We start from the raw sequence: 15,196 nt of genomic DNA, 5'->3' as shown, positions 1-15,196 counted from the left end.
TCATATCTACATGCACTCTAAAACTGCATCTTGGTTGCAAACTTCCAGGGAAATGCTTGCAACATTTATAGAAGGGTAAGAGAGACGTAGAGGACCTTCTAAACATTAGGCCTAGGGTTCTACACATTCATTTGGACTGAAGGTATGCATAGGGGTTATAATAGCACCTTCTTTTGACCCCATGTGTAGGGCACGACCTCTGTGTCAAAAATATAGCGACACTTAACAAGCTTGGTTAACTTTAGTCTTAACTTAGAAATTGTTCTGAAAACAATTGTTCTTTTTAATCTATGACCATTGATAATAAATGCCTTGCAAATTTTACTTTAGCTTGTTGCACTTGTCAATACCTGTCTGCACATTATTATATAATTCAGTCAGCTGATACCGTTAGATATATTTAGCAGAATGTGTATGATGGTCTCTTCCTATTCCATAGCTGTTGTATTTCAGGATTGTATGATGCACATGCTTTCAAACAAATTTACATGTGAAATACATATTCAAATTCTATTTGGTCTCCACTCCAGGTTTGAAAAGTTAACAGTTCAACCCAGCCAACCCAACATTCGAATTGGCAGACAGCAACAAGCTGCTGGGGCCCAGATGTAAGGAGAGACGTAATTGAGCTACAGTCTGGTATTAAAAGACAGCAAGTTTATTCCAATTGATCTTACATAAGTAGCCGAGGTGGGACGTGTGTCCCATGACCCCATGACCAAGGTGCTGGACTGATGCAGATAAGACCTTTATATATTTCACTTTCGGCATTTGACACCGTGGACCACCATATTCTTCTACACCGCCTTCACTCCTCCATTGGACTCTCTGATACTGCTCTGGCCTGGTTTACATCATATCTCACGGACAGAACTGAGTATGTATCCCTGGGTGCTGCTAAATCGGACACACACTCTGTCACTTGTGGTGTCCCTCAAGGATCTGTCCTTGGCCCCACCCTTTTCACGCTGTACATGCTCCCCCTTGGTCATGTCATCAGCCGGCATGGAATATCTTTCCATTGCTACGCTGATGACACCCAAATTTACATCAAAACAAATCCAAACCCCTCTGCAGCCCCTTCCACACTTTCCACCTGCCTGGAGGAGATAAAGACGTGGATGGCGGATAACTTTCTGCAACTCAACAGCTTAAAAACGGAAGCCATTCTTGTTGGCACTCCACACCAGACCCGGTCATCCACCATCACCAGCATTACCTTCACTGGTCATGACATCCACCTCTCTTCCTCAGTCACAAACCTTGGTGTTAGAATGGACCCTCACTTGACCTTTGAGGCCCACATTAAACATCTTTGTAAAACCTCTTTCTTTCATCTTAGGAACATTGCAAAACTTCGCCCAATGCTCACTTTCCCTGATGCCGAAAAACTGGTCCATGCCTTTGTTTCCTTGTCGGGATCCCAAGCAAGAACATCAAGCAGCTGCAGTACATCCAGAACTGTGCGGCTAGGATCCTGATGGGCGTGCGGAAGTACCACCACATTACACCCATCCTCAAATCGCTCCATTGGCTTCCTGTCCAGTATAGGATTGAATTCAAAAAGTTTCCCTTTTGTCCCATCAGTGCCTCCATGACACTGCCCCCCTATATCTCAAACAACTCATCACCCCCCTTTCCTCATCACGCCATCTTCGCTCTGGACAGGCCAACCTCCTCCAGCCTTTGAGGACAAGGCTTCTTACTATGGGTGACCGTGCCTTCGGTTCAGTTGCACCCAGTCTGTGGAATGCTCTCCCTATCCATCTAAGGGCCCCACAGCCTTAAAGGCCTTAAAACCCATCTTTTTAGAAAAGCCTTTTAGGGCTAAAATTGTTATTTTAATGTTTCTGTTTTTATTCTATTTTGTATTTGTAGCACTTTGAAGACATTGAATTGACGTAAAGTGCGTTATAAATAAACTTTATTATTATTATTATTATTATTACACAAAGGCTTCAAAATGGAGTCCCATGACTTTTTTTAAGGTAGCATCAAATTAAGCAAGCTACTTCAAAACACATCTGTACTGTAAAATGGTGATTTTGGCCTGTCTTTCCTCTCAGGACTTGACTGTATCCAAGAATCAAAATCATGCAACAATCTCATAATTTTGATATAATTCATTAACATTATATTGAATTAATTGGCATAAAACATTTTTAGTTATTAACTCATTTCAATGACCAAAAGCATAATATTTAGCTGTTTTCTACCCTGTTAAACCATGATTTCCCCCATTTGGATCCCCTCTAAAGCATGGTGGGAAGACAAGTAAATAATCTCATAACATTTTATCAATTTTTACACAGTCTGTAGTGTTGACTGCATTCGGCAATCTCAACCATTCTACCCTGTTAACCACTTTATTGAAATAAAAAAGTAACTTTTTCTTTAATTACAGGAAATAAGTTTATCATAAAAGTTCAAGTATCAATAACTACAAACTCAAATTTAGCCCCAATCTAGCTTAATTCATGTTTATCTTACCTTATCTCAATGTAATGGTAATCAATCGTAATCAAAATGCATTTATGCACATAAGATGCAACTATGCCACATGTGGTGTGTTTTTCTAGTGCAGCAGTGATCACATGGTCACATGGTTTAAGCACAAAGGTGTCAAATATGTTCTTGCTTTTCTTTTACTCAGTGTAGGTCATAGTTTTGAGAGTTTTTAGAGAGCTTCTACAAGCACATCCGCTGCAATCTGAAAGTTGGTCAACCGGCTTACAGGCACTATGTTTAGTGCTAGGTTGCGAGGTTGTCTTCTCGCCAGATTGAATTGCACTGACTCAGTTATGAGTCCCTTCGTGTCCCTCCCTCTGCCTGTCCATTGACCTCTGCCCCCAGAATTGACCGTAAACGAAAATTATTTATGCGTGTGAAATGCATGTTTGATGTCCAACATGTGTTATGTTTTTCTAGTACAGCAGTACGGGTCTGTAACTTTTTTTGAAAATAAACATTGCTGGATAACATCGAGTCACATGGTTAAGCGCTAATGTGCCAGATATGTTCTCGCTTTGCTTTTACTGTCAGTGAAAAGGTCATTGAGCATTTGATTCACGTACTGACACTTTGGCTTTGTATAGCATTACATCTCCCACATCTAATCAATCCATAAACTTACCCACAGATCGAGCTGTTACAGAACTCCTCCTTGAAAGCACAGCTATAACAGCAGAATTAACAGCTGTGCTGTGTGCATCACCTGAGGTGTGGAGGGGCTTCACGCAGACATCTCCATTGCATTCTCTGCGCTTAGCACTGCTCTTCATAACATTCTAAAATTGTTTATGCATTTTCTTTGCATCCCTGTATCAATACTGTTGCACCCTGACAGTTCTTTAAAAATAATGGTTTCTTCATATTTGTCTCAAGTACTCAAGTTGACTATATCACTTTATCTTGCAGTTGAGCAGTACAAAAACTGTGAATTATTGTTAATATTATATTTTATTAATATATATTAATATAATATAAATGTCACGTTTTTCCTGTCACATTTCCTCTGCAAATTTCCAAGTGCTAATTCCCTGCACCTGTCCCTCATCAGTATGCCAATCAAACCCACTATAAAGCACACACACACACACACACACACAGTTTCTGTCTGGCCTCAACTAGAGAAACAGACGATCGCTTACCTCGATACCTTGTGAAACATATCTGTGATTCCACAATCTCCAAGTCGTCGCCGTGATCCTTGACTCGTCTGCTCCCTTGTGTATGTGTGTGCAAATGATCTCCTGCCTAAGAAAACCACAGTTATTGTATCATTTAGTCTTTCAATCCTCTGTTCTACCATCAAGTCACTCCTCAATTGCATTGCCGTGATCCTGACACCTTTATAAATAAACTTACCATTGTGTTCTCAAGTTGTTCCTCTCTCTTTCCTTTGTCTGTGTATATCCTGACAATAATATTATACATTATTATAAAATAATTGTATTATTACACATAAATGTGAATATATATAATAATATTCTATATTGTATCAAGCTGTTTTGCAGCCATAAAATATGAGTAGCTGGCCATTACACACAAAATGTTTTCAGAGAAAATTCATTGCTCATTTTTTCCCTAATAATGTGCCATTTATGAGCCACTGTGAAACTTAATGATATCAGAATCATCTATTTATTATCTATTTTTAGTAACAATACATCCCTGTTGCTACTTTGCAAGTCTATAACCACATATTTATGTTTGGAGGTAATAGTTTTAGAATTGTTATTGTTTGTTTATGTTGTTGGGGATTAATATTTGGAAAGGCGTTGCTGAATTTGTTATATTTCTTGAATTTGCATTTTACTGACAATGTCAGACTACCTAGTGTCCTCACATAATTCAGTCATGCCACATAAAAGTGTGGTTGAGCTAACACAACAGAGTGGAGAGATAAAAATGGGTTTTAGTGCTTCTATTGACTTTAACCTCATCAAATTTAGAGATATAGATTAGCTCTCTCCCTGTTTGAGAACATTGCACTGCACTGGCCCAGCCAAGCTGCCCTTATTGGGAGTAGATTTGCCCCCAGCTCCTCTAGCAGCTGAACCATTAATCACTCCAGTCTCATATATCTGCCCACAGTTGCTCCATCGCCATCACGCTCCTTCCTCTTTTTCTTCCCAAATCACATGCTGGTTTTACTTTTTCCATGCAGCAAAGTGTGCTAGTATCAGCTTTTTTTCTTTGTCTTTTGCATTCTGAAAGAGTTGATTACTCCCTTTCCTCACTCTCAACTCTGCACAGTCTTATTTTGATAAGTTTGTATGTTAAACTCAACTCGTTTCCAATACGCATCCTGATCTGTACGGTTCCTATCATTAAGTTAAGCCCGTCTGATGGGTCCGAGGCTAATGCTGCTTATTTTACACACCCAGACAACACCCCCACCCTCTTACCCCAACTCACCCTAAGCGGCTTTATTGAAACTATGCCAATGTGGCGTCACAGAAAGACTCATCCCTATGCATGTCGAGTCTGTTTAGACTGATTTGTGACTGTGTAATGTAAAAAAATGGCTTTAAACAGACATTTACTTTATAAGCATTGTTTTATGTTTTTGTTGCCAAGCATTGAGGGGGGAAAAGCAACTCTACCTAGACGGCTTGTCATCATCAATATTAATCATTATTATATAGTCTACCTATAGTTTTTTGTTTATTTTTTATATTTTGTTATTTTCACCAGTGGGCTAGCTCACTAATGTTGTCATTAACAAAACAATCAAATCGTTCTAATTAAACATTAGCTACTTGCAATGTGAGGCTTTGGAATCATAACTGAAATATTTACATACACTGACTCATTAAATTTACAGTAGCCTAATAAAAACTGGCACATGTGGTTCATAGTACACAATACAACCCCCCAAGCCTCCCCACCCTATAAAAACACAAAATATGAATAGGCTATACATTACCGATAACAAAAATATAATAGAACGAGATTTAAATAAAATGATGCTGCTGGCCAGTCAGACGCAGTTCAGAGCTGTCACAGATAGGTGGCTTCGCTCTGTGTGGTCACGCGCAGCCGCCGTACGTGGTGTGAACTGACGGATCAGGTAAGCGCTTTCAGCCTGTCTGCGACGACACAGCAGGTGAATGAATGACCGCGACGGAGGCTGTACGCATTTATCGCCACAACATCAAGGAAATAAAGATGTGATGTGGAATATTTTGGTCGGAATTGTCTGGCTGTAAAGTTGGGACGCGTCGCGGACAATTGTCTTAGTTACTGCAGGTAAATAAATATCAGCTGTTGACTTGACGCTCACTGACCGATAGTCTCTTAATGAGCTGGGAAAATAAACAGCTTTACTGTGCGGTTTAATAGACTGTTAAACTCTCGTTTCATTTTCAGTGTTTGTTTTCCTGAATTAACCTTCGATACTAGCCGCCTACTGCTAGTCTGTAAAAGTCGGCAAGTTTATTAAGTCGACTGCAATTATCATCACTAAAAATCACTTTTTAAGGGGCCTACCCATTGTCGTATTATAGCGTGTTTATTATAAGTAGATATTCTTTCAGTTCATTCGGCTACTATATATCTTTTTTATTTTTTGTAAATTTTAAAATTTATATTTAAATATAAATATACTATATAAAGTAATAGTGTAGGCTATTATTCAGAAATCAAATCCAATAGATTAACGTTACATGTTTGTCATTATTTGCCCAACCTCCTGTCAATCTAAACTGGTATGATGTCCTTTCTTCCATGATATTTTAGCCACTCTTTTCACTACACTGAAAGTAAACAAAGATTGGGTTTGTCAACCTCTAAAATGTCAAAATATGACTCTTGTTCGGTCCTCTGAAGCCATACAAAGCTTTTAGCAAACAGACTGAAATTTAGTTTGCTATTATAGCACACTAGTCATATGAACAAACTTTACGACACTTATGATGGTCTTTTTGGAGTCTTGAAACCTTGCAATAATAATTGCATGAGAAAGAGCGACCAGCACAATGTTCATAATTTCTCTTTTTGTGTTCCACAGATTAGAATGACATGAGTGTGAATAAATAATGACACATTTTTTGGAGGGGAATCATTTCAGTGTTGAACTGCATCATTATATCAGGGTATGCAATGCAATTTCAAACAAATCAGAACTAAAGAGCTTTTTCAACAGCAACAGCTGTTGACATAGGTAAAAAATAACAAGTTTTCTGTTTAGTCCAGTCCACCCTTTAAACCTAATTTATCATCGTTTTGAAATTTTCTCAATGAATTACCATTAAAACCACGAATGATGACCTCATTGGTCTGGTGTAAACATTATCTCAGGCCTTTATCTCCCCAGAGGGATCTTTGTTCCTACATGTAAACTGATTCTTACCTAGCAACCTTTCTGCATGTTTTCATCTTGTTGGGGAGGCAAAGAAGCTTCACTATACTACACTTCACCTCAGTCTTTCGAGGCTATAACGGGTCTCTGCTCTTATTCCCTTAAAACTAAAATAGGCCTAGTTGTATTCTCTGGTGCTTCCTGAAAAACATGTGTATTGCACATCTGAACATATCACACATCTGAACATATCACACATACTGTACAGTGCTGTTTTGTTTGTGCAGTTACTTTGAACTCTTTTCCCATCAGAGAATGCCTTTTTATTATGAAACTTTTTCTTTCTTTGCTGCCAAAGGAGATCGTGAATTGAGGTCAGTTTCTGATATTCTATACTGTGTTTTATTATGTAATTTTACCTGTGACCCTCATATGCTTGTTTAGTAGTTGCTTGTGTAGAGTTTGTTTACACATTTTTCAGACCTTTTTTCTGGCTGACAAATCACCTGTGATATTTCGTAGTAGTGTACATAATAACAGTGATGTCTGTAAATTTATGTAGCCGAAGTAAGTGTAGCAGCCTTTTTGTGCTGAACTATAAAATATGGTGTGGAAATACACTATAAAAGTATTTCTTTTGACCTTCTGACTTGATGAAAGTTGGAAAAGTTGTGATGGGCACACAAACAGCTTTTTAATCAGTGAATCTGTAAAGTCTCTCTTATTCACCGTCTATACAGTAAACAAATACTGTAAAAAATAATTGAATAGTAATAATAATAGTAATTTATACAGTAAAATAAGTAATATTGTGAAATATTATTAAAATGTAAAATTATTGTTTTCTATTTGAATATATTTAAAAATGTAACTTATTCCTGTGATGGCAGAGCTGAATTTTCAGCATTATTAGACCAGTCTTCAGTGTCAGACATGATCCTTCAAAAATCATTCTAATATTCTTTTCTAATTATTATCAGTGTTAAAACGGCTTAATATTTTTGTGGAAACTGTGATGCATGTTTTCATGATTTTTTGATTAAAGGGGTGGTTGATTGCGATTTCACTTTTTTCATTTTAAATAGTGTGTAATGTTGCTGTTGGCGCATGAACAGTATCTGCAAAGTTGCTGCACTGAAAGTTCAACGTAAGAAGAGATATCGTCTTTTAAAAATCAGGAAGTTTAATGCCTACAAAAACGACGTCAATGGGACTACAACGAGATACTTTCCGGGTTTTATACGTAACTAACCCATAAATTTACATCAACCCTCCCTCCGGAATATGCAAAAAAGGGGACATGGCCATATTTCTGCTGCTTTGTCAAAGAGGAAGAGTTATAGTGGAGAGCAGTAGTCATGCCGTCGAAAGTGTTATTTTCACCCAGCTGTCAGGTCTTTTGTGTTCTGGCTTCCTACGGACGCTGTAGTTCGTTAACAATGGCTACAATTTATGTTTGATAAATGTTTGATAAAAAGGCTACGCAGTTTAGCCAATTGCAACAACTAACCAATCTGAATCCATTGCCTGTTTCTGAGGGAGTGGTTTCATAGAATCAGGAAGTCAACCGGTCGTTCAAATGACAGAGGAGAAAGCGGCTTACAACAAAGGTGAAATTTATGAAAAATAAGGCTTTAAAAAACAAAGACATGTTATATTGCACCCCATAAACACAATCATGCAAAGAAAAAAAGCAGTCAACCACCCCTTTAATAGAAAGTTGAAAATAATTTATTGTGAAATAAAAATCTTTTGTATTTTAATTTTGTATCAGCATTCTTGCTGAATAAAAGTATTAATTTCTTTAAAAACAAAACAAAACAAAAACATATTTTGAACAGCAGTGTAAATGTGACCCTTCTCCTCGTAAGAAAGTTTGAACTATTTGTAAATTTCCATACGAAAAGGTCCTTAGAATCATGCTCAATTTTCACAGTAAATGCACATTAATACCAAATACATATTTTCCTCTCCAGGTACTGAGGTCAGACATGTTGTCAGGGGAGGAAATCCTATGCAGCACCCAGCAGGTGATCGCAGGGCTGGAATCTTTGCGTGGAGAGAACCGCACGCTGCTGGGCAGCCTGCAGGACACGCTCCAGAGCCAGAAGTCCAGCGAGAGCGGCAGCCTGGAGCAGGAGAAGACCAGCATCATTTTAGACTCTCTGGAGAGGATTGAGCTGGGCTTAGGAGAGGCACAAGTGAGCGACGCAGTCATCTTCATTCATCTGTCACGCTAAGAGCATTTCCACTCACCCTTAGCTGTCTGTTACCCGCTCATCCAGGTAATGATGGCGCTGTCAGCACACCTGGGCTCCTTGGAGGCAGAGAAGCAGAAGTTGCGTGCTCAGGTGCGGAGGTTGTGCCAGGAGAACCAGTGGCTGAGGGATGAGCTGGCCCGGGCCCAGCTGCAGCTACAGGAGCGGGAACAGGAAGTGGTTACTTTAGAGGAGCAGAACAGACACCTGCAGTTCATGAGCAGCATCCGCAAGTACGACCACGAAGAGCCGCCACTGGTAAGGGTTCATCTTCAAAACATTCATACAGTTAATATTAGGTTCTTAGGCTAAACATTTTGTTCTAGATTAGCTTTGTGTTTCTATTGTTGCGTGCTCAATCAATCATGTTTCCTGATAATAATTAAACAAACGTTAATAAAACAATTCCCACCACAGTGTCAAAAAATAAATGCATGGTGGACAAAGCATTGGTTACAAGTCAGCTTGAAATTGCTATAACAAGAAGAAAAAGTTGAAATCTATTAGTTTTAGTACAAATCAACCCCTGGGACATAAAAGTACCCAAAGTTAAAGAAACTTTTTGACGAAGACCTCCATATAGGCAAAGATTGTTTATGTCTTTCTACTGTAATTATGACAGCGACTTTTTTGTTAACAAAAACTGACTGAGGAGTATTGATATATCAAATTGAATAACCATGAATCGTTTTATGATTTTAAGAACAGTATGTTCTTCAATAAGAAAAAATAAATATGATTGCATTTTTTTAATTTTGAAAATCTAGTGTACATAACAGCACTTATTTATATACCTTTAAATATCTTGTCTAAATACAATATTTATTTATTTTTACCATCTTGTTCAAATACAATATTTAATTTTACCAGAATAATAAGCATAAGATATACATTTGATGCCTCAATCAATAGATAAAAATCAAGTTGTATCTCAACTAGGAACCTCAAGATGACTTAAATGGTTATAGTTAAAAAAGTTTTATACATTTTTGCATACAAGTATTTTATAACTTTATACGTGTGATTTCTAGACCTGGAAAATTGATTTTAAGAACTGGATGTTCTTCAATAAGAACAAATAAGGAAAAGAAATATGACTGTATATTACATCTTTTATTTGTTTTTTAGCATTTTAATTTATATTAGAATTTGATGATTTGAACATCTTAATAATCATTTATTAATTGAAAGTGATTTTGGAAGTGTGCTGAAGCCCCCTTGTGGGCCCTGACACCATGGTTGAGAACCACTGGTCTAAACGCTTTCCGAAATATATCATGGCATGTTTATGCTGTTTGTTTGTTACAGGAGGATAAAGATGCCTCTTCAGGGAAGGAATCCCTTGATGATCTCTTTCCTACTGAAGAAGAGGAGCAATCACACAGTACATCAACCCTCACAGACCACAGCTGTTCCTTTACACATTTGTTTTCAGAGTTTTTGCCATGTCAGCTGTTAGGGTAGAGTAAGCTAGGTTTAGTGTGGTGTTTGATTTCAAGAACAGTTAGGACAGTTTAGTAGAACCTCACATTACACTTTAAACTTCTGAAAGATTGCACTTTTTTATTTCGATAAGGGTAGAGGAAATTGAGAAATGTCACAAGATGGATTTGAACTCATAATCTATCTATTGGAGCATCTCACCGCAGCTCTTGTATTTGCAGTGTCTCGGCCACACAGTAGTGCCGCCGCTGCTGCCCAGCAGGGAGGATATGAGATCCCTGCCCGACTGCGAACGCTCCACAACCTGGTGATCCAGTACGCCTCTCAGGGCCGCTACGAGGTGGCCGTGCCACTCTGCAAGCAAGCTCTGGAGGACCTGGAGAAATCCTCGGGCCACAGCCACCCAGATGTTGCAACCATGCTCAATATCCTGGCTTTAGTGTACAGGTCAGTCATATGGAACAACAAATAATCATCATTTACAGAATCAATATTAAGTTGTATTTAAATTATAAGCTTATTAAATAATTATTAATAATATGTTGCTTTAAAGGGATCAGAACAAATACAAGGAAGCTGCCAATCTCCTGAATGATGCATTGGCCATCCGTGAGAAGACGTTAGGCATGGACCATCCAGCAGTATGTACTGTTTGATTTCTTTAGGTAATCAAAAAATTCTTATATCCCTTTCCTTGAATTTATGTGTTTGTGTTTGTAGGTGGCAGCTACTCTGAATAATCTGGCCGTGTTGTATGGAAAAAGGGGGAAGTACAAAGAGGCGGAGCCCCTGTGTAAAAGAGCTCTGGAGATCAGAGAAAAGGTACTGACATAATAGAAGGATGGTAATCCCACCTGTCAGATCATATCCACTTACATCACTGTGCAAAAGTTAAGGGACAGTAAGATTTCTTTTTGAAAGAAAAGTTTGTACCTATCTTGAAAATATCCTTTATCTTTATCCAGTAAATCAAGAACAACTGGAAAAGTCATGGGGCCTTTAAATATTGTTGTGGACATTGGGGGGCCTTGGAGTCAGAAAGATTGAGAACCACTGGTCCAGTCTAAATATCTTGTCTATATTTTCATTTTATTTATTTACCTTTAATTTACCGGGAAATAATCCCATTGAGATTCAAAATCTCTTTTTCAAGGGAGTCCTGGCCAAGACAGCAGAATAGTAGTTCCATATTAAAAAATAAAACAAAATATACAAACATTTGACAGAAAAAGACATTTGGCAATATAACATCATCTCAACATAATCACAGCAGCGCTCAATAACAGCACATGTGCATTTAGTACTCAAATAGTCCTTTATCCTAATTTTAAACTGGTTCATTGTCGGTAAAGTCAAATTTTAGCTGTTTTTAGCAAAAATTTGTCTGTTGACAGGTGCTTGGGATGGATCACCCCGATGTAGCCAAGCAGCTGAATAACTTAGCCCTCCTATGTCAGAATCAAGGCAAATACCAGGAGGTGGAGCAATACTATGAACGTGCCCTGCTAATTTACCAGAGCCGGCTGGGTCCTGACGATACCAATGTGGCCAAGACGAAGAACAACCTGGTGAGGATTGGAAATGAGTTATTTAATAACAATAGCAGTATTATATAATGCGTGTTATGTAACATACCGTTCTTGTGCTCCTCAGGCCTCCTGCTACCTCAAGCAGGGTAAATACAGGCAAGCTGAGGCTCTTTATAAAGAGATTCTGACTCGTGCTCATGAGAAGGAGTTTGGCTCAGTGGAGGGTAAAATTAATTTAACATCTGCCTCCAGAGAATTATCTACGCACCGTAGTTTGGTCTATTAAACATACCTGTCCAATAGTAAATTAATATTTTCACATCTATAAAGGGGACGGACGACCTGTTTGGATACATACAGAGGAGGGATGCTCTAGACAGGTATGTTTCCAATCCAAATATATGTTTGTAAGGAGAAATAGCTTTTTCTTTGACATTTTCCTCTGTGTGTGTGTGTACTGTAGGATGGTCTAGGAAGTCTAAAGCGCAGCGGATCATTTACCAAGCTTCGGGAATCCATAAGACGAAGCAGCGAAAAACTTGTTCGGAAGCTGAAAGGAGTCGGAACAGAAGAAACGACCCCTCGAGCTGCTGGGTAATTTATATTCTGCTTTTTGTTCAGTTCTCATCACTTTTTATGTAGAACAGAGCAGAATTTTTTAACTACTACTCTATTTTTAAAAAGGATGAAGAGAGCCAATTCTCTCAATGTGCTTAATGTGGGTCTTAAAGAGAATCAGGAGGCTGCTATGGTAAGTGCTGAGTCTTTGCTTTCAAATTTTCTCAAGTATTTAAAAATATTTCACATATAATCCTTGTGTAGTTTTCTCATACTTTTGTTTTGGGATTTGAACAGACCCCTAACCATACATTTCCAACTGGTTTCCCACCGGTTGTGGTTTGGACATGTATGATACCTCAAATCTTGTTTAGGAGAGGTGCTCAAATACATTTAAAAGTTTTTTTAATAATTACTCCAGTCTTCAGTGTCACATGATCCTTCAGAAATCATTCAAAATATTGATTTGGTGCTCCAAAAACGTTTCTTATTATTATCAATGTTGAAAACTGTTTTCGAGGGTTCTTTGATGAATAGAAAGTTTATTCACATTTATTGAACAGCATTTATTCATAGAAATCTTTTGTAAATGTCTTTACTGTCACTTTTAATCAATTTACTATGTACTTGCTGAATTAAAGTATTTTGTTAAAAAAATAAAAATTTAGTGACCACAAAGTTTTGATTGATGAATGGAAGGGTATTTTCACAGGAATTAGATTGAGATTGATTAACAGATGATTAAAGCCTAGTTTGGTCTTTTCAGAAGCCCAAGAGGCTGACAGACACACGGGGTCTGAGTTCCAGCACGCAGAGTTTAGCCCGCCGCTCGTCTCTGGGTGGAGACAGCTAACCTTCAGCCACACATCAGGACACCAAAGAGATGTCAACATCTAAATGGTCTGTAATAACTGCAGAGATCACATTTGATAATAATATGTGACAATGAATGCAGTCTGTCAAAGTGCTCCTGGGAAAAGGAAGCACACTTTGGCTTTACAAAAAGAAGCAGCTTTTTTTTTTACTTTGTTGAAATCAGTTTGATCTCTGTGTTGTTGTTGTTTTTTAAAATCAGTTGCATTATAAAAAGTCACACTGAATTTTAACTTATTGCATTCCAAAGCTAAGACCAGATTGAGGTTTTCCTAATAATACAATCCAATATTTATTTATTGTATTAATATCCAATATTAATACATATTCATTCCTACGATTGCTATAATTTGACCACAACCTTCATGCAGTTTTTTTGTTGCTTGGCAACATTTGCTGGTGAAATAGTCATCTCAATAGAAATCCACATAATCGGGAGTTTTGTGCGAGAGCGAAAAAGTTCCCCATGCAAATTTTCCTCAAGTTGGATGTGCAATTTTGTCACATTGACCAACTTTCTGCATGGTTTGAAAGTAACTTCTGTGAGCTGTGCTTCATGCATCATACACTGTAGACAATTCATTTTTGCCCATGAAATTTCTCCAAAATTTTGCTAATGTGACAGCACCTTAACACTGTTTATTTAGAATAGTGTAGTATTATGTAAAATACATTCAGTGTTCTCACTCTATCATGCAGTAAAATGATAGGATTGGAATTGAACAATTTCAATTGCACACAAATCTTAAAATCGGATCTAAATGCACTTAAAATACCTAATTAAAGCTACATGTTACATTCCAAGATAAATTAAATAAATTGCTGAGGTAATGTCAAAAAATTGTGGTACGTACTTGTGCCTATAAAATAAGGGACTTTTTATTTTTCAATTTCAAGCACATATTGTATGTATAAATATATATATGAGTCGATATATGCTGTACTATTGTTTTAGTTTTAGCACTCATTACAATAGGACGGATTTTATAAGAGCAGAACTTCAGGGTACAAGAGTAATTTACTGTATATAACCTGAATCTAGTTGAGTGGAAGTAGTTATTGAGAGGTAAAGGCATTTGGATCTATAATTCAATGAGTTGTTACATAATCTAAACAGTTGTACATGCTACATGATTGACTGTTACATTTGCGCATATGAGCTTAGGGAGTATATTTATGTACACAATGTTGCTGATGAACCAAATAAAATTGTTCTACCTCTGTCTTAATCGAAATGTGTACTGTCTGACAAATAGGTGCATGAAAGCTGATATGGCCCGAATCAATAGTTGGGGCCTCATTTATAAAATGTTGTGTAGAAACCAAACTACATTTGATCCAAGATCATTTCTCAAATGTGTGTACATGTGATTCAGGGAACAAACGTACGCACAAAACAAGTATGCCTCTCTTCCAGATGTGAAATTTATGAATCACAAATGATCTTGAAATTGTGTGCAGCTGAATGGTTTCAGATCTCCGCCTTGTAAACGGCTCCTAATTAATGTCATTAACATTTAAAAGAGCACCATTCAACATCCAAATCCTTTACTTGAGAATGGCGAGCGGCAAGAATTGCTTCGATTTCCAAACACCTGAGGTTCTCCGACTCTCTTCCATAAGGAAAAGCGCATACGTCTTTTTAGATCCTGAGATGGCAAATATGAATGTTGGCGTGGATTTTAGCACACACATTAAGTTCAAATCTGTGCATTCACACGTTTTATAAA

General features: G+C 37.6%; 1 protein-coding gene across 5 annotated transcripts; it reads left to right on the top strand.

Moving 5' to 3' along the window:
- Window positions 1-5,536: 5,536 nt before the first annotated feature.
- Window positions 5,537-14,695, top strand: klc3 (kinesin light chain 3). Of its 5 annotated transcripts, XM_077208441.1 has the most exons (15): window positions 5,588-5,754; window positions 6,515-6,599; window positions 7,118-7,179; window positions 8,782-9,006; window positions 9,091-9,321; window positions 10,372-10,447; window positions 10,728-10,953; window positions 11,060-11,147; window positions 11,227-11,328; window positions 11,901-12,074; window positions 12,160-12,259; window positions 12,366-12,415; window positions 12,499-12,629; window positions 12,720-12,786; window positions 13,360-14,695. In XM_077208441.1, exons 4-15 carry the CDS (start codon window positions 8,797-8,799, stop codon window positions 13,444-13,446), a joined length of 1,542 nt encoding a protein of 513 aa, XP_077064556.1. In that variant the 5' UTR covers window positions 5,588-5,754; window positions 6,515-6,599; window positions 7,118-7,179; window positions 8,782-8,796; the 3' UTR covers window positions 13,447-14,695. The 5 variants fall into 5 exon arrangements, with proteins under 5 accessions (XP_077064553.1, XP_077064554.1, XP_077064557.1 ...); XM_077208442.1 differs by lacking the exon at window positions 7,118-7,179 and having other exon boundaries at window positions 5,554-5,754; window positions 6,515-6,608; XM_077208440.1 differs by lacking the exon at window positions 6,515-6,599 and having other exon boundaries at window positions 5,563-5,754.
- The last annotated feature ends 501 nt before the right edge of the window (window positions 14,696-15,196 follow it).

Source organism: Siphateles boraxobius, unplaced genomic scaffold (genome assembly GCF_051911475.1).
Source record: "Siphateles boraxobius isolate OS27281-9 unplaced genomic scaffold, OSU_SipBor_1 6, whole genome shotgun sequence".
Taxonomy (NCBI): domain Eukaryota; kingdom Metazoa; phylum Chordata; class Actinopteri; order Cypriniformes; family Leuciscidae; genus Siphateles; species Siphateles boraxobius.
Note: the sequence above shows the minus strand (reverse complement) of the source record. Positions and strands in the feature narration are given on the sequence as shown.